General features: G+C 49.0%; 1 protein-coding gene across 8 annotated transcripts in view; it reads left to right on the top strand.

Moving 5' to 3' along the window:
* The window catches only part of BRD3 (bromodomain containing 3), a 54,083-nt gene that overhangs the window by 22,296 nt on the left and 5,874 nt on the right, over window positions 1-25,913 (top strand). For 5 of the 8 annotated variants that reach the window (XM_066580261.1, XM_066580264.1, XM_066580267.1 and 2 more), the window contains exons 2-11: window positions 4,456-4,591; window positions 5,951-6,261; window positions 8,150-8,287; window positions 10,369-10,519; window positions 14,148-14,330; window positions 16,429-16,646; window positions 18,106-18,477; window positions 20,297-20,425; window positions 20,690-20,881; window positions 24,451-24,501. In XM_066580261.1, the coding sequence (XP_066436358.1) occupies window positions 6,061-6,261; window positions 8,150-8,287; window positions 10,369-10,519; window positions 14,148-14,330; window positions 16,429-16,646; window positions 18,106-18,477; window positions 20,297-20,425; window positions 20,690-20,881; window positions 24,451-24,501 (1,635 nt within the window). In that variant the 5' untranslated portion in view covers window positions 4,456-4,591; window positions 5,951-6,060. The remainder of the gene's footprint in view (window positions 1-4,455; window positions 4,592-5,950; window positions 6,262-8,149; window positions 8,288-10,368; window positions 10,520-14,147; window positions 14,331-16,428; window positions 16,647-18,105; window positions 18,478-20,296; window positions 20,426-20,689; window positions 20,882-24,450; window positions 24,502-25,913) is intronic. The other 3 variants (XM_066580265.1, XM_066580266.1, XM_066580268.1) reach the window with 1 other exon arrangement.

Consider the following 25,913-nt stretch of genomic DNA (forward strand, 5'->3'; position numbering starts at 1 on the left):
GGTGGCCAATGAAGTTTGCATACATTCTGCTCCTCCACACTGTGTGCCATGTGACATGGTGGTCGGTCATGTTGGTAGAGACACAGAGCTGTACCAAGGTATTGCCACAGGGTAGGTGATGCCCAGAATGTCTCTGCATCCGTTGGCTTTGAGGATGGACTTGACTATCACCAATGGCCTTAGTCCTTCTCAGCAGAAACGCCCCCAGCAAAACAGGATCTCGTCCCAACTTCACTGTTGGGATGATGCTGTCGTAGATACCGCTCTCCAGGCAGTCGCCACAACCAAAGTGCGGCCATTTAAGTCATCTGACTACAACCCTTTCTTTCACTCACTAAGGGCTCCTGTCCACGGACATTTTTGAATTGTTTCCCACGGCGATGATCCGGCCGCTGGGAATGCAATGCACACGTTCCATAGCTTTGCTAGGGAAGGAAAAGCCCCACTGTCCACGAGTGGAGAATTATTGCGATTCTCCCCGGTTAGCCTTTCGGTCACATGGGCTCACCGCGTAGATTCGTCTGCCGGCTCCTGCTCCCGGGCTGCAAAGATTCGCCGTGGGATTTCACAACGCAGTGGACAGGAGCCCTTACAGTCTATCACTCCAAGCCCCATTACAGGCGCCGCTGTGCATTCACTGCTGTGATGTTGTGGGCAGCCGCTCGTCCATGGTGACCCTTCGCACGTAGTTCCGTATGGATTGGTCTTGTACTAATGGCTGTCCCAATGGCTGGTGAGACATGGCCAACAGTGGACTCTGGAAGGTCCAGAAGCTGCGATGTCCGTACTGATAGGTTGGTGACATCCCACCCCTAGACCCCCGTTGTCAGCTCTACACCTGGTGGCATCTGATGGTTGCTGTACTGGGATCTTCTGTGTGATCCTCTCCTCTATACCTACCGCGCACATATCCAATTTACATCTCAGCTTCACCTTACAGCATCGGATTGGTGCAACATTATGTCTGGACTAATGGGGAGAGCGGGATGTCCAGACCAGATGATAGACGGGATATGGAGAGCGCTTGGTCCGGACCAGATGATAGACGTTGGGCTAGGGAAAGCGCTTGGTCTGGACCAGATGATATACGTTGGGCTAGGGAGAGCGCTTGGTCCAGACCAGATGAATGGCTTTGAAAGTTGGTATTTGATGCGGCAAGTGCTCTATAGGAAATTAAACCAGACCAAGTATGTCCTTATAATGTAAAGAAACGGCGTTCATCCACTAAGTGCTCCCAAGTCCTGATGGTTGCCAACCTGTGGAAGGGTTGAATATATTGTGGGCTCTTAGGTTTGCATTGCAGGTTTGTGGTGCACATTGTGGAATACGGGATGCTGTGCCCGTCGCTGCCCCCTGCTGTGTTAGAGCTGGGCATCCTGTGTGCCACAAATCTCATCCAGTGTGATGAGTAGCATTTCCTGCAATCTCATCTTGAAGATGCCAGTGTGAATTGGCAGCTCGGTGCCCTATAATGCAGCGTCCTGCCCTCCGTTGACTTTCCAGATGCGGCCGCTATATGTTCGGTGGTGTCTGTCCATCTTCAGATGGCTCGGGTTGCACACGTGCGAAGAGACCTCATGTAGTTTATTAATCAAGTATTTCCCATTACTTGTATAGCGCCCGCAGAGCAATGGCTCCCATCATCCCTACCCCCTCATGGAACATATACACTATATATTAACCCCTTAGTGATTACAATACACCTTATTACTGACCTCTCTAATGGGCTTCAAACCTGGACATAGATCTTATAAGGTGGTGGCTTGACTGCCAGGCTCCTGCTCTAACTGCCAGGAACAGAGAAACCTCCAGATCCTGTCTGTTTAACCCCTTACATGCCACAATCAATAGTAACTGCAGCATGTAAGCAGCTGACAGGTGGAGGGGGCTCTTTCTGTCACCCATCGGTACCCCACAGTATGATTGCAACGTGCCAATAGTTTTCTATGGCAGCCAGACATAGGCTTCTATGTCTGCCATGTAACTTGGCCTATTAGGCTTCACCTCCTGCAGCTAATGGGCTGCTGTCATAGGCTTAGCGGAATGCATTATATAAGTAATGCAGTGTATTATTCTAGTGAAAGAACTATCACCTCTTGAAATCCCCTCGATGGACTAAAAAATCGTGTCAAAAAAAAGTTTAATAAAGTTTTTAACTGAAAGAAAAAAAAACCTCGTTAAAAAAACAAACAATTTTTCCCCACAAAAACCTGTTTTAAATGGATTAAATGTGAAAATAAATTGGAAAAAAGCAGCAGCATAATGAGTATTACTGCGCCTGTAACGACCCAGACAATGAAAGTATTGTCTTATCTCGCACGGTGAACGCTGTAAAAGTAATTTAAAGTAATGCCAGAATCGATATTTTTCTTTAGTTCGCCTGCCCAAAAAATGTAATAAAGCAATCCTTTAGTCACATGTGCCCCCAAAATGAATAAATAAAGACTAAGTCTTGCGCAAAAAGGAAGACCTCCCTAAACTCCGTTGCCGGAAAAATAGAAATGTTCTGGGTCTTGGGATGCGGCTTCAATAGTTTTTCTTTAAAAATGTGTTTTTATTGTGCAAAAAATAGTAAAAGGAGAATTTATATAAACGCGGTATTGCAGTAATCGTACTGATGCAGATTAAAACAAGTTCTATTCCGTCTACTGACTGGTGAATGGCGTGAAAACATACCGAAAAAAACAATGGAGGAGTTTCTGGATGTGTATTTTTTTTTTTTGTTTTTTTTTAATTTTTTTTTTATTGCCCCCCTCAAAAAATATATATATATTATATTCTCTTATCTACCCCAGTTTGGTGTCAATAAAATACACAACTTGTTCCAAAAGCCCCACAAGCCGTCATACGGCTATCTCAGTGAGTTTTGGCTTTTAAGATGCGACAATGAAAATTGCGCAGTAAGGCACGAAATAGGCCGGACACGAAGGGGTTAATGTTGCCCCTAGTGAGGATCAAACCGGGATTCGAATCCAATCACTAAGCCACTGCTGCCAATTTGTCACCCTGGTGGTTGTGGTACTAGAGACTTCTCCATCAATGGCTTAGAAGGGTCTGTGCCAGGAGCTGGCGGGCGCCTACAAATGCCGTCTGGGCACAGAATATCTCACCATAGTCTTAACAGAGGGTCTGGCGGGTGAAGCATCTTATGTGGTGTGGTATCAGGCTGGTTGCAGGGTTGGCAGTGCCCGCTGGTAGTGCCCGACGCGCCACTGTCTGTTCTCTGATACTTGGCTGCGACGCGTCTCAGATGACAATATGCCAGCGCTCCGCTTTGCTGCCTTATTTTTTTAGTTGGATGCAGAAAGTGTTTGGTGTTTGTGAAATGTGTTTGGAAACTCCTCCAAATGTTGATGTGGTACCAGCGCCAAGCCGGAAATACACAAAGGAATGTGACAATTAATGCAAGTAATCTCCTGCTGGTTCTGTCTCTGTTTACATCATGAGCGCTGATCTTGTGGGGGGCTCAAAATGGTCTGACATGAAGACAGGAGTTTGTTGGACTTGTGGGAGGTCTTAGATGGAGCGTTACAGCGAGGGAGGAGCGGGGTCCCAGCAGTACGGAGCATTGTATGCGGAGCGTGGGGGGGGGGTGTCACAGACTGGGTTACAGTTTGGAAGGAGTGCAGGGTCCCAGCAGTACGGAGCATTGTATGCTGAGCATCTGGGGGGTTCACAGACTGGGTTACAGTGAAGAAGGAACGGGGTCCCAGCAGTACGGGGCATTGTAGGCCGAGTGTCTTGGGGGCTGGGGGGTCACAGACTGGGTTACGTAGAGGAAGGAGCCGGGTGCCAGCAGTACGGAGCATTGTAGGCCGTGCATGTGGAAGGGGGTGGTCGAGCGCACTGATCTTGTGGGGGGCTGTGACCGCTCCACTGTGTATATGATATGTGTTATGGACATCCTTCCCTCTCTGTATATATGGTAGTTGTGACTTGTTGGGCTCCTCGCTGGTCATTGCTGCCCCCGGGTCATCCTTTCCTCTCTGTATATATAATAGTTTTGACTTGTCGGCCTCCCTGCTAGTCATTGCTGCCCCGGGTCATCCTTCCCTCTCTGTATATGTGGTAGTTGTGACTTGTTGGGCTCCCCGCTGGTCCTTGCTGCCCCAGGGTCATCCTTCCCTCTTTGTATATGTGGTAGTTGTGACTTGTTGGGCTCCTCTCTGGTCATTGCTGCCCCGGGTCATCCTTCCCTCTCTGTATATGTGGTAGTTGTGACTTGTTGGGCTCCCCGCTGGTCCTTGCTGCCCCAGGGTCATTCTTCCCTCTTTGTATATGTGGTAGTTGTGACTTGTTGGGCTCCTCTCTGGTCATTGCTGCCCCCGGGTCATCCTTCCCTCTCTGTATATATGGTAGTTGTGACTTGTTGGGTTCCTCGTTGGTTGTTATTATTTTTGTCTCCTTGGGACCTTTGTTAATTTCTTGCTCTCCCTGATTTTTTTTTCACTGTAGTTTGAGGAAAAGATTTTCTGGTGTTTCTGAAGAATCTGCATCTCAACTGGTGAAGAATCTGAACGCCGACTTATAGGTCCTGTTAAGAATGACCTCTTGATCCAAGATGGCTGCCTCCTGACCAGCGCACACGAGCGTAAGCAAACTCATTTCTAGTCTTTCTTTACTCTTGTCATGTGAATGTGATGTACGATGAATCCCGCAGGCTTGTACTGAACAGCAGTTATCTGGCGCCCCATCCGGGTTATTGCTGGTTTGCTGTTCGCTCGCAGATTCCGTGTCCATTGTGGGAAATATGTTCCTCCCCAAGAAGAAAACCAAAAACCTATAGTATTAGGTGCGGCACCTAGAATAGACCATATGTCTCCCACAATGAGTGCAGTACTGGGTTTCAGGATGCAGTGTTTCTTGTTTCTGAGCAGCGGAGTTTTGTATGCAGCTCTCGGTGTAACTAGAGTATAAGGCCGTCAAGTATTCACACAGGTGTATTCCGTTATAGTCCGTGAAATATGCAGCATTTTCACAGACAAACTCTGCATATTCCCTTTTCTTTTTTTTTTTTTTGCATGCACGTTCATTTAGATTTTTTGTGAGTGCACAAAACCCCCCCGCAATGTGTTCCCGTTGATATCATGCTTTAAGCCCCCTGTCCATGGGCGTTGCGAAGCATGTTCAACTTATTGTACGTATCATTACCGATACGACAATACCAAATATGTGTCCTTTATTTTAAAAAAAATAATATTTTATGCTAATATGAGAGAGAGCACAGAATAAGGTTTTTTTTTTTACATTACATTTGTCTTTTATGTACGTTGTTTTTATATTCATTTTTTTTTTACACATTTGATGTCCCTGTGGGGGACTTGCACCATACCAGCTCTGATCGCTATGATAAGGCCTTATCGCTTGTTACAGTGATCACAGGCACTGGCAATACAGGACACCGCCGGTATCTGGCGTCCTGTTGCCATGGTAACCCATTGGGCTCTCCGTGATTATATCACGAGAGTCCGATGACCTCACAGAGGAAGCGCACTCCCTCTGTGAACCCTTCTAACGCCGCGCTCTACATAGGAGTTAACAGCGGGGGTCGCTGCTGTTTCAGGGGTAGCCGAACTATCGGTGACAGCCCGTTCCCGCTGCTGGATAGAGCGAGATCTCTTATGATCTCACGCTATCCCCAGGGCGTAACTGTACGCCATGTACCTCCCTGCCAGCACGTACAGTTATGCCCTGTGGCGGGAAGGGGTTAATGGGCGTTTTCTGTCCATAATATGGACCAAAGAAGCACATGCAGCAATTTTTGTTGCGCGTGTGGAAAATGCCCAATGCAAATCAATGGGTTTTCAGTACGGCTTGTTATGCGTGCAGAAAAGAAAATACATGCGTAATATGCAGCGCATGCGTTTGTGTGACTGAGCCCTAATGGATAGGGGGAGGGGTCTGTGAATCTCTTCCGTTGTAATGTCTTTTCTTTTTCCGCCCCCCTCAGGTTCTGTGGTCGGACTCCTGAGATGGGATGTCTTTCCCTTTCGGGGGCCATAAAGGAAGAGATTGTGTTGCAGCGTTACTGTGAAAGGAAGTGACCCAGAGAAGAGCAAAATGTCTGCGGTGACGGCCGCGGCCCAGGCCCCCCAAGGGCCCGTGAACCCGCCTCCTCCAGAAGTCACAAACTCCAACAAACCAGGCCGCAAAACCAACCAGCTGCAGTACATGCAGAACGTGGTGGTGAAGACGCTGTGGAAGCATCAGTTCGCCTGGCCCTTCTACCAGCCCGTGGACTGCATTAAGCTGAACCTGCCAGTGAGTCTCCGGTGGGGTGGATGGGGGCGCGGATGTTTTGCAGCTTTCTGATGGGCTTTCTTTCAGTTTCACAATGTTTTCAAGATCTCTGCTTGCTGGCAGAGGCTGAAAACATTTTTTGATCTGGTCCTTCTCACACAGCTGATGGTTTGTTACACTTGTATCAGTCTAGACCAGTGATGGCAAACCTTTTAGAGACGGAGTACCCAAACTGCAACCCAAAACCCACTTATTTATCGCAAAGCGCCAACACGTCAGGGGGGCGGGGCTTATGACATGATTTTACCCCCATCGTTCTTAAAAGGACAGGGCCGCTTCAAAATAAACAGCGTGCGGAAATACTGCAGAATGTCCTCAGTGGAAATTTCTGTGGAAAATTCGACAGCAATTCCGCATTCAAAAAGAAGTCAAAATCTGCGCGCTGTCTATTTTGAATCGGCCCTGTCCCTTTCCGCCATATTTACACCTACCCCAGCAGTAATAGTGCTCTCCCCTCAGCGATTAGTGACACCCCCCTCCGGCGGCGCCAGAGGTAAGTGACCCCCCCCCCCTAGCGGTAATGGTGACCCTCCCCGCAGCGGCCCCAGCGGTAATGGTGACCCTCCCCAGCGGTAATGGTGACCCTCCCCGCAGCGGCCCCAGCGGTAATGGTGACCCTCCCCCGCAGCGGCCCCAGCGGTAATGGTGACCCTCCCCCGCAGCGGCCCCAGCGAGTAATGGTGACCCTCCCCCGCAGCGGCCCCAGCGGGTAATGGTGAGCCTCCCCCGCAGCGGCCCCAGCGGGTAATGGTGAGCCTCCCCCGCAGCGGCCCCAGCGGGTAATGGTGACATCCCACAGAAGGCAGCACCTCCGCAACACAGAATAGAAGAATCCGGACAAGTATGCGGGGGCTGCTGGCCGGGCACGGGGACTAATTCCACTGTGGGATCCCACATGCAGAATCCGACCCGGTCGTGTGCAGGCAGCCTAAGGTTGGGTTCACACACGACGGATTTGCTGCGGAATTTCCGTGTTGATTGTCTGCACGGAAATTCCGCCCACGGCTCCTAATGCCAGGATTAACCAGCAAAGTGAACAAGATTTTGCAAAAATCTTGTCTACATGCTGCGCCAATCCGTTGCGGCCAAACTGTGCGGAAACAGACGTGGCGCGGAAATTAAAGACGCAGCATGTCAATTCTTTGTTTGTTTTTTTTCCCGCAGCAATGCCTCTCCTCTCTATGGGTAGAGATGGCTGTAGCGGAAATGCAGGCGGCGAAGAAACTCCAAAATCCGCAGTTGCGGTTTTCCAGCGGAATTCTTGCAGATTTTCGGTGCGGCCAATCCGCGAGAATTCCGCTGGAAATCCGTCCCGTGCGAACACAGCCTAAGGCTTACTTCACGCCCCATATCGCTCTCCCCACCGTGTGAAATCCCCATGGATACAAGGTGTTTTTATGTCAAAGCAGCCTCACGTTAAAAACAATGGTGCTGTGACACGAGAGCGCGCACAAAGATAGAACGTGCCGCGATTTGTTTCCTGTATCGCTTGCATCGCGGTGTCATGCAGGAAAACCTCGCTAATATGCATGACCCTATTCAAAAGAATGGGGTTCATATTTACAACGCACAAATCTCACGCGATTTTTCTCGCCCGTGTGAAGGCAGCCTTAAAGGGGTCCTTACGCACTTCGGCTCTATGTACGTTCTCCCCCTCGTAGGAACACTTGAGATTAACCCTTTCATCTCCCATGTTTTTCTGCTTCAGTTCGCTATACAATTTTTGCCCCCAATATTTTTCTATAGAGGCCATAATGTATAAAAGTGACCTCCGAACGCCGGCTGCAGCAATAACCGCTATGATGATAATGACTTCTTGGTTCTTACAGTTCTATTTCTCCTCTTTCAGGATTACCACAAGATAATTAAGAATCCGATGGACATGGGTACAATTAAAAAGAGGCTCGAGAATAATTACTATTGGAGTGCGAATGAGTGTATGCAGGACTTCAACACCATGTTCACCAACTGTTACATCTACAACAAGGTCAGTCATGAGCATTACTACATGGGGGGGGCCGGGCGATCAGTGGGGCTGGGCACAGTGTGTTTGGATATATACTGCTCAAATATTAAAGGGGTTGTCCCGCGAAACAAAGTGGGGTTATACACTTCTGTATGGCCATATTAATGCACTTTGTAATGTACATTGTGCATTAATTATGAGCCATACAGAAGTTATTCACTTACCTGTTCTGTTGGTGGCGTCCCCGTCTCCATGGTGCCGTCTAATCTTCAGCGTCTAATCGCCCGATTAGACGCGCTTGCGCAGTCCGATCTTCTCCCTTCTGAATGGGGCCGCTCGTGCCAGAGAGCGGCTCCTCGTAGCTCCACCCCGTCACGTGTGCCGATTCCAGCCAATCAGGAGGCTGGAATCGGCAATGGACCGCACAGAAGACCTGCGGTCCACCGAGGGTGAAGATCCCGGCAGCCATTTTCACAAGGTAAGTAAAAAGTCACCGGAGCGCGGGGATTCGGGTAAGTACTACCCGGTTTGTTTTTTTTTATCCCTGCATCGGGTTTGTCTCGCGCCGAACGGGGGGGGCTATTGAAAAAAAAAAAAACCTGTTTCGGCGCGGGACAACCCCTTTAAGGGAGCACTTAGGTTTCACATTGGATCTTGATGAACGAAAGATTAAAATGTACTCTCGCGTCCGTCACATTCTCTGTGTGAACCTGCGCTCACTTAATGCCCTGTCCAGCCCCCCTCGTGTAACAGTCCGTGTCCTGGTATCTGCTCCAGGCTCTTGTGACTCTGCTGGGAGACACGTATGGATGCGCCGCCCCGGAGGAGCAGGACTGCCGGTACAACCTGATTGGGCTGCAGATGGCACCTCATGTACCTGTAGTGACAAGGACACCAGCGAAATGCAGAACTAAAGAAGAATCAGTCAGGAAGGAGAGGAGCGGAATTGTCTCACGGCCCTTTTTGGGGGGTCTTGATGTCCCCTCTCCGGCGCTCCTGTTGTCACTTTTATTTGCACCAAAGCAGATAAAATGAAGCCACAATCGCTTCTGCTTCCTATCTGAACAGATCGATATCCTGGAAGTGTACATGACTTGGGGTTATACTGGAATGCTTAAAGGGGTTGTCCCGCGCTGAAAGGGGTTTTTTTTTTTTTCAATAGGCCCCCCGTTCGGCGCGAGACAAACCCAATGCATGTGTTAAAAAAAAAAAACGGATAGTACTTACCCGAATCCCCGCGCTGCGGCGACTTCTTCCTTACCTTACTAAGATGGCCGCTGGGATCTTCACCCACGATGCACTGCGGGTCTTCTCCCATGGTGCACCGTGGGCTCTGTGCGGTCCATTGCCGATTCCAGCCTCCTGATTGGCTGGAATTGGCACACGTGACGGGGCGGAGCTACGAGGAGCAGCTCACCGGCACGAGCGGCCCCATTCACCAGGGAGAAGACCGGACTGCGCAAGCGCATCTAATCGGGCGATTAGACGCTGAAATTAGACGGCACCATGGAGACGAGGACGCTAGCAACGGAACAGGTAAGTGAATAACTTCTGTATGGCTCATAATTAATGCACAATGTATATTACAAAGTGCATTAATATGGCCATACAGAAGTGCTGAACCCCACTTGCTTTCGCGGGACAACCCCTTTAAGGTTCCGGAGACTGTTGAGCAGTGTAGTTCATGTCCATCAGGCTTAGACTGGATCTGCCTGTACTGTGTAGAGCAGGGGTCCCCAACTCCAGTCCTCAGGGACCACCAACAGGTCATGTTTTCAGGATAACCTATAGTAAGAACACCTGTGGCAATGTCTGAGGCGCTGACAATAATTACATCACCTGTGCAACACTGAGGAAATCCTGCAAACACGACCTGTTCGTGGTTCCTGAGGACTGGAGTTGGGGAACACTGGTGTAGAGAACCTGGAGAATGGGGACTGCCCACACGTATAGCGGGCTTCGGTCACCCCCATGTCGGCATTACTGTGGGTCCTAGAGACATCTATGCCATTGTATAATATGTCCTGCTGCTGTTCTCAGTTACCACCACATAATGCTTCTAGTATCTTGCCCTGCAGTTACTCATTGTTCCTCTGATTTAGTCCACAGATGACATTGTCTTAATGGCTCAAGCCTTGGAAAAGATTTTCCTTCAGAAAGTAGCACAGATGCCCCAGGAAGAGGTGGAGTTATTGCCCCCTGTGCCGAAAGGCAAAGGAAAGAAGCCGACCCCTCCGGCTGCGCAGACGCCAGGTACTTGCATAGTCCTGAGATAGTCGCCTTGTGAATATTCTATATTGCAGGTAATTGTTTATCACAAGCGCGGCTCCTCATGATGACACTTAAAGGATATGCCCAGTGATCTTGTATACCTCGCTGCTAAAGGCCCATTTAGACACAACGATTATCGCTCAAATTTTACTCAAAAGCCATATAAGTAGAATAAGTATTTTAAAAATAAACCTGTTCTAAGTCTTGTATTATGATGATGGAGAATTTTATTTTGTGTTTTTAGTGTGCAAAAGTAGTAACACAATAATAAAAAAAAAAACTATAATAAACCTGGTATCGCCATAACCGTGCTGATCAGCGTACATCTAATGTATTTTTACCGCACCGTGAACGCCAATAAAACAAAATACAAAAAACTATGGTTGATTTGTTGTTTTTCTTTGTTTTTTATCAAACCCTCCACCCCACACCCCCCAAAAAAAGTTGATAAAAGTTTTACATTACCTTATACGTACCCTGAAGTTATGCCATTAAAAGGTACAATTTGTCCCGCAACAAACCAGCTGTGGATGAAAAAAATTACAATTAATTTTTGGCTCTTGTAATTGATGAGGAAAAAAGCTTGGTCACTAAAAGTGCAGAATAGGCCGGTCACCAAGGGGTTAAAGAGACTTTACCAGCAGAATTTTACTGCCCTAGCTAAAATCTTGATTATAGCGCCGGCTCACTTTTTTCTTTATCAGTTTCTATAAAATCAATGTTTGCATGCTATAGTGCGAGCCGAAGCACCGCTGGTGCGCTCTGCCCTGTGTGCCTGTTATAGTGCGAGCCAAAGCACCGCTGGTGCGCTCTGCCCTGTGTGCCTGTTGTAGTGTGAGCCGAAGCACCGCTAGTGCGTTCTGCCCTGTGTGCGTGTTATAGTGCGAGCCGAAGCACCGCTAGTGCGCTCTGCCCTGTGTGCCTGTTATAGTGCGAGCCGAAGCACCGCTAGTGCGCTCTGCCCTGTGTGCGTGTTATAGTGCGAGCCAAAGCACCGCTAGTGCGCTCTGCCCTGTGTGCGTGTTATAGTGCGAGCCGAAGCACCGCTAGTGCGCTCTGCCCTGTGTGCGTGTTATAGTGCGAGCCGAAGCACCGCTAGTGCGCTCTGCCCTGTGTGCCTGTTATAGTGCGAGCCGAAGCACCGCTAGTGCGCTCTGCCCTGTGTGCGTGTTATAGTGCGAGCCGAAGCACCGCTGGTGCGCTCTGCCCTGTGTGCCTGTTATAGTGTGAGCCGAAGCACCGCTAGTGCGCTCTGCTCTGTGTGCCTGTTATAGTGCGAGACGAAGCACCGCTAGTGCGCTCTGCCCTGTGTGCCTGTTATAGTGCGAGCCGAAGCACCGCTAGTGCGCTCTGCCCTGTGTGCCTGTTATAGTGCGAGCCGAAGCACCGCTAGTGCGCTCTGCCCTGTGTGCCTGTTATAGTGCGAGCCGAAGCACCGCTAGTGCGCTCTGCTCTGTGTGCGTGTTATAGTGCGAGACGAAGCACCGCTAGTGCGCTCTGCCCTGTGTGCCTGTTATAGTGCGAGCCGAAGCACCGCTAGTGCGCTCTGCCCTGTGTGCCTGTTATAGTGCGAGCCGAAGCACCGCTAGTGCGCTCTGCTCTGTGTGCCTGTTATAGGGCGCGCCGCTCTGTGTGCCTGTTATAGGGCGCTCTGCCCTGTGTGCCTGTTATAGTGCGCGCCGCTCTGTGTGCCTGTTATAGTGCGCGCCGCTCTGTGTGCCTGTTATAGTGCGCGCCGCTCTGTGTGCCTGTTATAGGGCGCGCCGCTCTGTGTGCCTGTTATAGGGCGCGCCGCTCTGTGTGCCTGTTATAGGGCGCGCCGCTCTGTGTGCCTGTTATAGGGCGCGCCGCTCTGTGTGCCTGTTATAGGGCGCGCCGCTCTGTGTGCCTGTTATAGGGCGCGCCGCTCTGTGTGCCTGTTATAGGGCGCGCCGCTCTGTGTGCCTGTTATAGGGCGCGCCGCTCTGTGTGCCTGTTATAGGGCGCGCCGCTCTGTGTGCCTGTTATAGGGCGCGCCGCTCTGTGTGCCTGTTATAGGGCGCGCCGCTCTGTGTGCCTGTTATAGGGCGCGCCGCTCTGTGTGCCTGTTATAGGGCGCGCCGCTCTGTGTGCCTGTTATAGGGCGCGCCGCTCTGTGTGCCTGTTATAGGGCGCGCCGCTCTGTGTGCCTGTTATACGGCGCGCCGCTCTGTGTGCCTGTTATAGGGCGCGCCGCTCTGTGTGCCTGTTATAGCGCGCGCCGCTCTGTGTGCCTGTTATAGGGCGCGCCGCTCTGTGTGCCTGTTATAGGGCGCGCCGCTCTGTGTGCCTGTTATAGGGTGCGCCGCTCTGTGTGCCTGTTATAGCGCGCGCCGCTCTGTGGTCCTCGAAAGCTGTCAATCGGTTGTGAGTAGATGGGGAGATCTGGGAGCTTATGAGTATATAGAGGACCACAATGCGTGTTCGGCTTGTGCTGCAGCATGAAACTGTGAGCAGCGCTATAATCTGGTTCTCACAGAGCAGCCTAAAGGTAGCGGTACACGTTGGAAGTATACCAACTGAACCCTCCAGTCATCTAATGTGTATGAGGGTCTTATGACTCTAACCTATGGGAAATGTGGGGGGGAGATGAGGATCAGGCAGTTAGAATCCAAATTCCTAATCCTTTGCCCTTGTCTTTTTGTTCTCGGGAGATAAGCTGCTGGTGGAGGGGTCTGGAAGGAGGCACGGGAGGGCGGAGGGGTCTGGAAGGAGGCAGGGGAGGGCGGAGGGGTCTGGAAGGAGGCACGGGAGGGCGGAGGGGTCTGGAAGGAGGCAGGGGAGGGCGGAGGGGTCTGGAAGGAGGCAGGGGAGGGCGGAGGGGTCTGGAAGGAGGCAGGGGAGGGCGGAGGGGTCTGGAAGGAGGCAGGGGAGGGCGGAGGGGTCTGGAAGGAGGCAGGGGAGGGCGGTGGGGTCTGGAAGGAGGCAGGGGAGGGCGGTGGGGTCTGGCAGGAGGCAGGGGAGGGCGGTGGGGTCTGGCAGGAGGCAGGGGAGGGCGGTGGGGTCTGGCAGGAGGCAGGGGAGGGCGGAGGGGTCTGGCAGGAGGCAGGGGAGGGCGGAGGGGTCTGGCAGGAGGCAGGGGAGGGCGGAGGGGTCTGGAAGGAGGCAGGGGAGGGCGGAGGGGTCTGGAAGGAGGCAGGGGAGGGCGGTGGGGTCTGGAAGGAGGCAGGGGAGGGCGGTGGGGTCTGGCAGGAGGCAGGGGAGGGCGGTGGGGTCTGGCAGGAGGCAGGGGAGGGCGGTGGGGTCTGGCAGGAGGCAGGGGAGGGCGGTGGGGTCTGGCAGTGGCTTTCTCCACACTCTGCATTCAGTACACATTCATGCTTGACAGACTGACCGAATCAGGTGAGATGGCCATCTGATGTGTATGGTTAGCCTTCAATTTTGTGACGGATTTCCCTAATTCAGGGGATTTATGACTTTTAATAAAGTCTTTCCCACCAAGGACGCACCAGTTTTATGGAGCTTCTCAGCACACCTTGATATAACCTGGTGTCCTGTACTTCTTGCATGCGCCCCTCCTTCCCCATAGCCCATCATGGTGATGATCAACCTGCTTGGTGGTGTCTTCTTAACCGGATCCATTTTCCTCCAGTCATCACAGAACCAGAGCCTCCTGTTGAGAAGGCCGCTCCATCTCCCAAACCGGTCGTGGTGGAGCGCAGTCCTCCCAAACCACCTGTAGTGGAGCGAAGCCCTCCCAAGCCTGCCGTAGTGGAGCGTACTTCCGGAAGACGAGCTGAGCCACCTATGGAGAGGCGTCGGGAGCGATATAAAGGTGTTCTGTGCGAAGTCTGTTGTGTGTTCCATGTTACAAGTATCGTTTATTGAGATGACAACCACAGAGGCTGCAGCGCTGTACCATAATCACACGGCTCCATATAGAATAATCATAAGCTGTTATCGGCGCGCTCTCGGCTTCCATCCCCAAAACTGCACTGGGATGAGGGCTCTATTATGTGATGCCTTACTGGTACACGGGCAATTTGTTTTCCCACAATTCCATGCTGAGAGAGGGATGTCATTGTATAAGGCTGTAGACAGACAAGCGTATTGCAGCCACCTTTATGTATCCGTGGTATGGATTGGCATCCTGGCTTGACCGCGGGCATTCTGACCGGATTTCCGAATGTTATAGATTCTTATGATGCTCAGAGTTCAGGTCATGAGAGATGCCATCATATTGGGGCACCTATATGTATTACGGATACATAAAGGCGGCTGGAATATGCTTGTCTGTCACTGGTCGAGGGGTGATTTAAAGGGGGATTCCTTGGAAATACTATTTATGACCTGTCAGCGCCGCAATAATGCAGAGGTCGGCGCAGAAGCCTCCGCGCTGACCTCTGTGTAGTAGCTAGTGCTTCTAACGGCAGGCACGGCTCTCATTGAAATCAACGGGAGTCGTGCCTGCAGTTACAAGCATCGGCCACTATAAGAAGGTCAGTGTGGAGGCTTCAGCTCCGACCTCTGGGTTGTTGCGGCACTGACAGCTTGCGCCAGCACAGCTGATCGATCGGGATCCCGAGTGACTGAGCCTGGTCATTCAACTATTGATGACTTATCCCGATCGTAGGTCATCAGTCGTATTTTCATGGAAAACCCCTTTTAACTCTCCAAAATTGCAGAGCCAGATGACCGCTCCTGTGGCAGGATAATGGCAGCCATCAGCCGTTGTCTTCAGCCCTTCGAGGGCTTCTCCTGACTTGTCCGTTTTTAGTAAATACTTGTAATCCCCATGAAATAACAATGATTCTTTTTAAACCCGTTTTCCAGGGGCTGTAATAATGCACCCCGAGTAGTGGAGTTGGGACAGCCACTTCTAGCTGAGCTCCGATGAGCGGTGACGTGGTATTGCAGTCCCTCTGTTGTCGGTCATCTCATTGCCGAGGGTCTGGCTGTCGCTTCATTTTAATAACTAGACCAGCCTCCTCCTATCCTGCAAAGATGGAAAGAGGGACCAGCATAGTTATTCTAATGAGCCGATATCCAGACCTCTGCGATGACGTCAAAGACCACAGAGAGGCCGCTATACCGTGTGACTGCTTGTCATGACTCGGCTGGAAGTGGCTTTTACAACTCCAGGGTGCGTTGTTGTTATCCCTGAATAACCGTTTTAATTCCGCATTTTAATGTCCCTCTGTTATTCCTCCTGGAAATGTATAGGTTGTCAAGTGGGTGTTGCCTAGCGTTTCCCTTGTCAACCGGGGTGTGTCCTTATGCACTCTAGTGCTGGCAGGTTGTGCCGCTATCCCTTGCTCCCCCAGCTGGTAGCACCTAGTTGTTAATGTGTTCATATATTTCCAGTAAGAATAACAGGAACAGTAGAGGGAATGCAAGTATTAACTAAACTAGACCTGACTGGTCCTCTCTAGAGGGGTGCTCCCATTAGAAGGCTGTATTCATATGGGCGACTGCGATCAAACCTGCGTTTTTATTTTGATCCCATAGAAAAAAAATTGGTGATTCCTTGCAGAAAAATCACCAAAAAATACAACATGCTGCAATTTTTTTTAATCACAGACCATCGTTCCGAGAACACAATTGCTCATGTGACTATAGATCTATAGATCACTAGGTTATGTTTGTGTGCGAGTTCCATCCATATCATAATTAGACAGAACTGTGACAATTGCCCATGTGAGTTCAGCCTCGCAGATCCCAGTTCTGTTAGAGCCGAGGCGTCTGCTGGTTCATAGCTGATGTTCTTCTGTCTTTAATATCCTGCGCATGTTGCACAGTAGTAAGGAGTGTTGGGCAGGTGATGCCGGACATCCATGGGCAGTCTCCACAGTAGATGCTGGCGCCCGGACCGCGATCTGTGAGGCGACTATCTAAACTGCAGATACAATTTAACTCTTGTTGTTTCCTTCCAGCCACAACCCAAGCCTCCAGCATCTCCAACGTCAGCCCCACAGTCCAGCTTACCAACATCGCTCCTCTAGTGTCCCAGACGCCAGTCATCGCTGCCACTCCTGTGCCAACTATAACACCCAATGTAACGGTACCAGTTGCCACTGCTGCTCCTCAGCCGCCTCCAGCCGCACCGGTCCCAGTCGCTCCAGTTGTTCCTCCAGCAGCCCCAGTTGTTAAGGTAATAGGAAATGTTTGTGGTTTTTGGTTAGAGGATTGGGATGGAACTGGAGTTGTATTCCCCACCCCTGTCTGCCCCCCCCCCCCCCCCCATTCCCCTCCGATGTGGGTCCATGCAATGTGGGCGTTTCTGGGGGTGTAGTTACACAAGCACCCCACCTTAACACTGGCATTTATGTTGATGCAGCTCCCCCTTCTGGCCATTTAGAGCTATTGAGTGGGGGGTCATAATGCCGCTTCTGCTTATATGCCTTTTATTTTAAAGGGGTCTTGTAGGGTGTAAGGTTTGCTTTAAGTAGTCCCAGAACAACCAACCATGGTAAATGTATGGCAGGTGGTGTATGGAGCAGGCTAGGGAGCCGTGCCCACTGTATACCCGGAGGGTGCCACCTGTTTCCGACAGCTGTGACACCCGCTTGCAACAACAGCGATCAGACCTAGGTTCAGTTGCTGCCTTTAACTGTTTAGATGCTGCTGTCAAAGTTGACAGTGCATCTAAACAGTCAGCCAGAGCATGGTGTTGCCACCTTGTGGCGCCCCATTGCCCCCCCTCCCCCCAGCACCCCAATTATGGGGTGCCAATGGGTTTACATAGTAACTTAGTGAAGGCTTCCAGGGCTACTTGTATTGCAGTCTATTAAGCCCTTTGATTTAAAATGCAATATACTGCAATACTTAAGTATTGCAGTGTTGTAGAAGCAACCAAGCTATTGCAAGTTTAAGTCCCCTCTAGGAGGGAAAAAAAGTAAAAAGTTTTAAGAGCCTATTTCCAATTTCTCATATTAAAAAAAAAAACAAACCCTATTTCGTTTTGTCGTATCCATAACTCTGAACGAGCACTTGGTGATTTTGCCTAAAATTAAAATCTTTTCTTTTTTTGTTTTCCTTTTTTCCCCAGTTTTTCCTCAATTTTGAATCTCCATTTTCTTGTCATTTAGCTACACAAACTTAAAACATAAAGACTTAAGGTAACTGCATGCAGAGCAATATACCGTATACTGATTATCAGAGCTGTATTGGACAATTCTGATAATCGGCACATACCAAGGAATTGCTGTGCTATATGACCCGTACATAAAAGAAGGGTGTACAAACTTTAGTTATATACACAAGGAGGAGGATGTCCCACTCCCCCCATGTTCTGTCCTCTCTCCCCCTTATCACATACTGTCCTCTCCACCACTCCTTACAGTCCACTTATGTACTTGAGGGTGCATTCACATGGGTGAGAAAATTGTGCATTGTGAGATGCACGAAAATGCCAACTTTTTTTTTTGTATTTGGTGTTTTTACATGGGTGGTGATTCTCTTGCCGTATGTTATAGTTTTCTGCGAGTCGCGAAATTTGAGAAATTGCTGGTTTGTAAAGTGTTAAAATTGTGACCACTGCTTGGAACTAGTCTGTGATCTGTAGATGAAGCTTCCTAATTCCCAGCGACTGTCCCTTCTTCATCCATTAGAAAAAAGGTGTAAAAAGAAAAGCGGACACCACTACCCCCACCACATCCGCCATAACTGCCAGCCGCAGCGAGTCGCCTGTTCCAATCTCTGATCCTAAGCAAGCGAAGGTGGCAAACAGGAGAGAGAGCACTGGGCGCCCCATCAAACCACCAAAGAAGGACCTGGAGGATGGGGAGATCCCGCAGCATGCCGGCAAGAAGGGCAAACTGACCGAGCATCTGAAGTACTGCGACAGCATCCTGAAAGAGATGCTCTCCAAGAAGCATGCCGCCTACGCCTGGCCCTTCTACAAACCGGTGGACGCCGAGGCCCTGGAGCTGCATGACTACCACGATATCATCAAGCATCCCATGGACCTCAGCACTGTTAAGGTTTGTTCATCCTGACTTCTTCTTGTCTCTTCTCTTCCATTTGCCTCACTGGAGGTTTTTTTTTATCTGACCGATTATGGAGACTGTCCCCCCCCCCCCCCCCATGTATTGTATTTTATTAAAGGATTAATAAAGCGTTGATACCATATAATTAATTTACTTCATTGCATATTGTAACGCCTCTCAAAATGCTTGCTGTCAGGGAATAGAATAATTGTTTTCAGTGCTGAAAGCTAAACATGGCAGCAACACAAATGTCGCTTGTCAAACTTTTCTTCACTAATACATTGCAACAAAACCTTTAAAGAGACCCTCTAGTTTTGGGACAAAATTCTAGCCCAGGACCGGAGGAAGCAGTGAGATACATTGCCTGGAATCCCGCTCTGCTGTCGCTTTGATCCACAGTTTGTGGGTCCTGTTTTGGGCCATCCAAGATGGTGCCCCCATCTTCAGATGATCTGAGCTCCACAGTGCATTGGCAGTGTTAAGGCCCTTTTAGACACGATTTAGCGCTCAAAATTCGTTCAAACGTCCGAAAATTAGCGATATCGTTACACTTTTTGTTTTGAACGATGATTTTAAGGTTCACTTTAAAATCCGTCGTTCAGCCATTGAGAGATAAAGCAAACAGATTTATCTTTCAATAGACTGCAGGCTGTTCTCTCCACAGCGTGTTTACAATAGCCGGGAGAGAACAATGGAATCTGCCAGCAGCCACAAGAAAACAAAGGAATGTGCTGGCAGCTGTTTACACAGCTGGGCGTGTGTTTAAACACAAGCTGGGCTCAGCAAACAACTCCTGCAGGCCCTTTTACATGCAAATGAAGATGATAGTATTAATGGCCACTTAATGCATATCACTCGCTAAATCTTTCAGCCGTTTGAAAGATTATCTTTGCGTGTAAAAGGGACTTTAGACTACCACTCCACTGTTTTTGATTGGCCAGAGCTAGTCATGTGATCAGCACTTGCCTATCAGGGAGCAGTGCGCGATGTTCGATAGGTAGTTTGTCACCGCATCCTCAGGCAGAGAGTTCCACAGTCTCACTGCTCTTACAGTAAAGAACCCCCTTCTGTGTTGGTGTAGAAACCTTCTTTGCCCCTCTTGTTACTACCCAAAATTAATGTCCAAGGCAGGACTGCAGAAATTATCATAAGTTGTTTATTAAAAATTGCATATTTACTAAAAACATTTAAAAAACAAAACCTTAGGGAAATGCATCATCAATGCATGAGAAAATACATCACCTCAGGTCACACATAAGACGCTCCTAAAGAAAATCCTACTCGTATCAACCAATAAAAGGCAACCAAGCTCCGTATCATGCACATAATAAAGTGTTACCACGTGACCGAGGGTCTGGAAATCGCCGCGTCCGATGCGCACATTTCGCTCTTCACTTCGTCCATGCGCAGTCACAGTCCTGGGTATGAACAGATCATGGGAGGGGTCTCTGTATTGACCCAATATATTTATACATGGTTATAAGGTCGCCCCTTAACTGTCTTTTTTTTTTTTTCTAAGCTAAATAACCCCAATTTTGATGACCTCTCTGGGTCTTGTAGTCCGCCCATTCCATTTATGCAGCAATGCTGAGGTTGCAGTTTGAGATCTCGATCTCCTAGTTTGGAGGCAGCAGAGTCCTTCTCGCACTGCTGTGGGGTATCAAGGGAGCTGCACCCAGCACCCCAGTTGTCCCACAGCTGACTACTGCGGGCCGTTCTAGGTTAATTTCCCCTTTAAATGACCGCGTCTGCTCTGCTACATCTATCTCTCGTTTCCGTAATCTAATTCTTCACACATTGCACTTAATTGCAGAAAAAAATGGACGGCCGGGACTACATGGATGCGCAGGCTTTCGCAGCTGACATACGGTTAATGTTCTCAAACTGTTACAAGTACAACCCTCCGGATCATGAGGTGGTGGCGATGGCCAGAAAACTCCAGGTAACGATCACCAACAGATTCTTTATTCACTGCTCCAGTTGTAACTGTCATTTAGTACATTTCCGGCCCCCTGCAGTTAACCCCTTGTGCTGTCCCCCAGTTTTTAGCTGATTATGGGGGTCCTGATTTGCAGCCGCTCTTGGTAGGCGGTTCCTATAATGCCTCCTCGGTCTGCTTCTTCATTCTTGCCTGTGACCGGCCCAACTTCTGCCGCTGCTCGCCCTTTTCCTCATCATTGGTATCTGAACTCTTCTATTAACACAGGATGTATTTGAGATGAGATTTGCCAAGATGCCAGATGAGCCGGCAGAACCTCCCGCCCCTCCTCCGGCTGCGGCGCCGGTGGTCAGTAAGAGCATGGAGAGCAGTCACACCAGTGAGGAGAGCTCCTCGCAGTCCGATAGTTCAGACTCGGAAGAGGAGCGCGCCACGCGGCTGGCTGAGCTGCAGGAGCAGGTGAGACGTGGGTAGTGGTTGGCCCCTCTGTAGTCTGGATCACGTTAGCAGTTGACATGTGCCAGAGTTGGCGGTGCTGCTAGATGTAGAAGTATTGGCAGACAGTCCCCATTTAATGGGTTTCCTGATAATTTGGTTGATATTTATAAAGATATACAGTTCTGTGCAAAAGTTTTAGGCAGGTGTGAGATAATGCTGCAAAGTAAGAACGCTTTCAAAAATACAAGTGCTAATAGTTTATTTTTGTCAACTAGCAAAATGCAAAGTGACCGAACAGAAGAGAAATGTAAATCCCATCAGTATTTGTTGTGATCGCCCTTTACCTTCAGCCTCAGTTCTTCTAGGTACACTTGCACACAGTTTTTGAAGAAATTCACCAGGGAGGTTGTGACTGACATCTTAGAGAACTAAGCACAGATCTTCTGTGGATATCGGCTCGCTCCAACCCTTCTGTCTCTCCATGTAATCCCAGACAGACTGGATGATGTGAGATCAGGGCTCTGTGGGGCCAAATCATCACTTCCAGGACTCCTTGTTCTTCCTTACGCTGAAAATAATTCTTAAAGGGCCACTCCAGTGATTTTTCATTAATTATGCAGCTATTCCCCAGTGTATATATAAGTGAGCTAGTGCTGTCTTGGTTATTTATTTCTGTGTGAAACTCCTGGCCTCTTTCCTCAAATGGTCATGTGATCTCAGATCTGCTTGGGGTTATGGATTTGTTTTCTAGTCTTATCAGTTTGTGTGATGCCGTTACATGTATCTACTACAGAGATTACTGGGTACAGGGGTACTCCTGTCACAGGCTGCCTGTCCACCGGCATTGCGATATCCCACAGTGGATCTCCGCCACGGGAGCCGGAGACAGCTGACTGATCTCTGCGGTGAGCCGATCTGACAGGCTTATCGCGGCGATTCGCAGCATGCTGCAATTTGCCGCCCGCGAGCGAAGAATCGCTATGATTCTCCGCTCGTGGACAGGGGTGCTGCGCTTTCCATAGCAACGCTGTGGAAAGCATTCACTGCATTCCCTGCGGCCAGGAATGCAATGCAAGAGCGCCCGTGGACAGGCAGCCTTACTGATGATCACACAGTTAAAATAGAGGAGATCACAGCTCATCCTCCTGACTGTATTCTTATGGTCTCTGTAGCTTGTTTAGGCTGGCTTCACACGGCTCAGAAACGTTCTTGATATTTGTGCATTGCGAGACGCACAAATCTCGCACTAATATGAACCAACTCTTTTGAATGAAGTCCTATACAGGAGCGATGTTTTCCCGCACCGCGATGCAATCGCTGCATGGACTATTTCTTTTTGTGTTCGGAAGAGATCCCCTTCCCCTATTGTTTTCAATGAGACAATAAAACGCATTTCACAGCGAGTGCATTGTGTGGTTTCCCACACGGGAAAACCCTTGCCAATCTTTTGAAGCGTCTGAAAAGCCGCACCAGAGGAGCATTACTTTACTAGAGCGATGGGAGGCGTATTTGCCATTGAAAACGCATGTTGATAAGCGCAATATCAGGCCAAGTTTCTTGGGCTAATGTCGCGCTTGCCCTTGTGTAGGTAGCCTTAGGTGACGCTAGAATGTAATGATGATTAAACTGTCACCCCCCCCAGCAGGCAAGAACGGTATAGCCTCAGCTAATGCTGTGCTGATGCATCGTGGGATAAATGTTAAACTGTAAGTAAAAAATATAAGCCTAGTTATGGTGCCTGATAAGCATCAGACAGGGACCCCACTACATGAAAGTGACTGGAATACACAGAGGAGACCTTCAGAGTGTGACAGGCAATCAGATGAGGCGGACTAGTGTGGAAACATATGTTGCTGGAGTGACCCTTTTATGACATTGGCTCCAAATTAATTCTAGAGCAGGACAACAAACCTAAACACCAAGCCAATCAGACTCTTCCCTGATGGGATCACATGATGGATCTGCCTGTATTTCTCCGCACTGAAGACACCATTAATCCTGACAAAATCCCCAACTCCCATGTGCTGAAATGCAGCCCCAAATTTGAAAGGAGCCTCCACCATGCTTCACTGCTGCCTGCACACACTCATTATTGTACCTCTCCGCCATACTTCACTGCTGCCTGCAGACACTTATTATTGTACCTCTCCGCCATACTTCACTGCTGTCTGCAGACACTCATTATTGTACCGCTCTCCACCATGCTTCACTGCTGCCTGCAGACACTCATTATTGTACAGCTCTCCACCATGCTTCACTGCTGCCTGCAGACACTCAATATTGTACTGCTCTCTACCATGCTTCACTGCTGCCTGCAGACAGTCATTATTGTACCTCTCTGCCATACTTCACTGCTGCCTGCAGACACTCATTATTGTACCTCTCTGCCATACTTCACTGCTGCCTGCAGACCCTCATTATTGTACCGCTCCGCCATGCTTTACTGCTGCCTGCAGACACATTATTGTACTGCTCTCCACCATGCTTCACTGCTACCTGCAGACACATTATTGTACCGCTTTCTACCATGCTTCACTGCTACCTGCAGACACTCATTATTGTACCGCTCTCCACCAAGCTTCACTGCTGTCTGCAGACACTCATTATTGTACCGCTCTCCACCATACTTCACTGCTGCCCTTTAGCGAACACACTTGCCTACTCATCTGTCCAGATCACCTGCTGCCATTTTTCTGCATCCGAGTTCCTATGTTTTCGTCCATAGTTGAGTCACTTGGCCTTGTTTCTATGTGGAAGGTATGATGGCATTTTGGTCACAACTCTTCCATGAAGACCACGTCTGGCCAGACTTCTCCGAGCAGTAGATGGGTGTACCTGGGTCCCACTGGTTTCTGCCAGTTCTGAGCTGACTACACTGCTGGATATTTTCTGATTTTCAAAGGGAAGTAAGCATAATGGGTCTATCTGTTGCACTAAGTTTCCTTGTCCAACAACTGCGTCTACGGTCCTCAACGTCGCCCGTTTCTTTGTGCTTCTTCAAAAGAGCTTGAACAGAACATCTTGAAACCCAAGCCTGCTGTGAAAGCTTTGCCTGGGAGAGACCTCGCTGATGGAGTGGAACTAGTTTGGTTCTTGTTACGGTGCACAATCGGCCATGATGTATGACCTGTGACAGGAAACTGTCTTCCACAACCTCACCTTTGTAGCAGTTTGGTTGTTCCTCACCCAGTTTTAAGCCTCCTACACAGCTGTTTGTTCCAGTTAATGATAGTTTTAAACTACATCTGAAAATGAAGATCACCATCACCTGTTTGGTATGATTGGTTAATAATACATCGGACTAAAATTCTATAAAATCCCTGACTCTGTCCCGAGAAGAACTGATGCTGTTGTGAGGGCAAAGGGCGGTCACGCCAAATACTGATGGGTTATAGATTTCTCTCTTCAGTCACTCGGTTCTGTTAACAGACAAAAATAAACTATTTAAAACTTTTTTTTTTAAATTCTGAAAACCTTCTTACTTTGCAGCATTTTTTTCCCCACCTGCCTAAAACTTTTGCATAGTAATGTATAAATTTATTCTCTGTACTGTTTTAATTCTTCACTCTTTTCAATATCTCTGCTTGCAGTCAGTGAATGACAGTGCTCACGTTTTACATCCAGAAGCTGACAATACAGCGGTGGGTTTTAGTATATTTTGTTTTCAACGTAGGACTACATAACCCGGACTTCAAGCTCGCAGCTTTTACCAACACTGATACATTGTAGCAAACAGAGCTGATGATGCACAATGACTTGCTGACGGCTCACTCACTTTGGTCTGCATTAGTTTTTGGCTTTTTAACTACAGTTATTCTCTACATTAAGTGACAAATATGAGGGTACAGCCACACACGTAACATGTGGTGCAGATGTCATCCAAGGACCAAACTTTTTTCCCAAAGCTGTTCACAATCCTGTTAAGCTATACACTATGCTGACAGACGTATTGGGACGCACATAGGTGTCGAAATTCATTTTTATTCGCATTTTTCAGTCCAGTCTTGGGCCACCTTTGCAGTAACCCTCCGTGGCCGCTTTCCACCCAATTCCCATAGATGTGTGGAGGGATTTGCTTCCATTCCTCAAGGAGAGCTTCAGATAGTGGAGGGGGATGATGGGCGTGCTGGGCGGAGATGGATACGGCTTTCTAGTTTGTGCTAAAGATGCTTGATGGGATTGATATCCGGACTTTAACCTTTTGCAATCCACTTTGGATTCAAGATTTTCTAGGGGGCTTTCTCTTTCTGCCATTATACAATGGCGCCATCTGCTGGCTAGAGCCAATACTGCAGTATATGACATGCTGGAGAGACCCCCGACAACAGAGCGGCCAGTAGTCTACAGTAAGAATATCCTGCTGGTCATCTTATGATATCGGAGTTGTACAGCCTTCAATCAGAATGCCTTTAGACGTCACAGTGGATTGGAAAGGGTTAAGCTGACCAATTAAGTTTGCAGACGTTCTGCCCCACAAACCAAGCCTCAACACTACGCGCCGTATCACATGGTGCCAAAGTAATGCCAAAGGGTAGGTGATGGCACATTGTCAAGAATGTCTCTGTACCCATTGGTATTGAGGATGGACTTAACTAGAACCAATGGCTCTAGCTAGCCCTTCCTATTTGACTTCCATATCCCCTTTGCCTGACCGTACAGAACTGGTGGTTGTCCCAATACTTTTGTCAACTTAGTGTATTCATCTCACCTGATCCCTCATTGCTTTCTGCAGAGTGCTAAGGCAGCAGAAATGCAGTCCTAAGCTCTCGCTCATGACCTGAAGGTTGCGAGTTCAATCCCCTCATGATTGAGGTAGCCGGCTCAAGGTTGACTCAGCCTTCCATCCTTCTGAGGTCGGTAAAATGAGTACCCAGCTTGGTGGGGGGTAATAAATAAATAGCTTGAAAGCGCTGCGGTATAAGTTGGCGCCATACAAATAGCAAGATTTATTTTTTTTATTCGCCACAGTGGTTACATGTCTTATTGTTGGGATATTAACTAAATTAACTAAAGGGGGACAGGTAGCAGGTGAGGAGCGCTATGGCTTTTTAAA

The sequence above is a fragment of the Eleutherodactylus coqui genome, chromosome 10 (genome assembly GCF_035609145.1).
Source record: "Eleutherodactylus coqui strain aEleCoq1 chromosome 10, aEleCoq1.hap1, whole genome shotgun sequence".
NCBI classification, from domain to species: domain Eukaryota; kingdom Metazoa; phylum Chordata; class Amphibia; order Anura; family Eleutherodactylidae; genus Eleutherodactylus; species Eleutherodactylus coqui.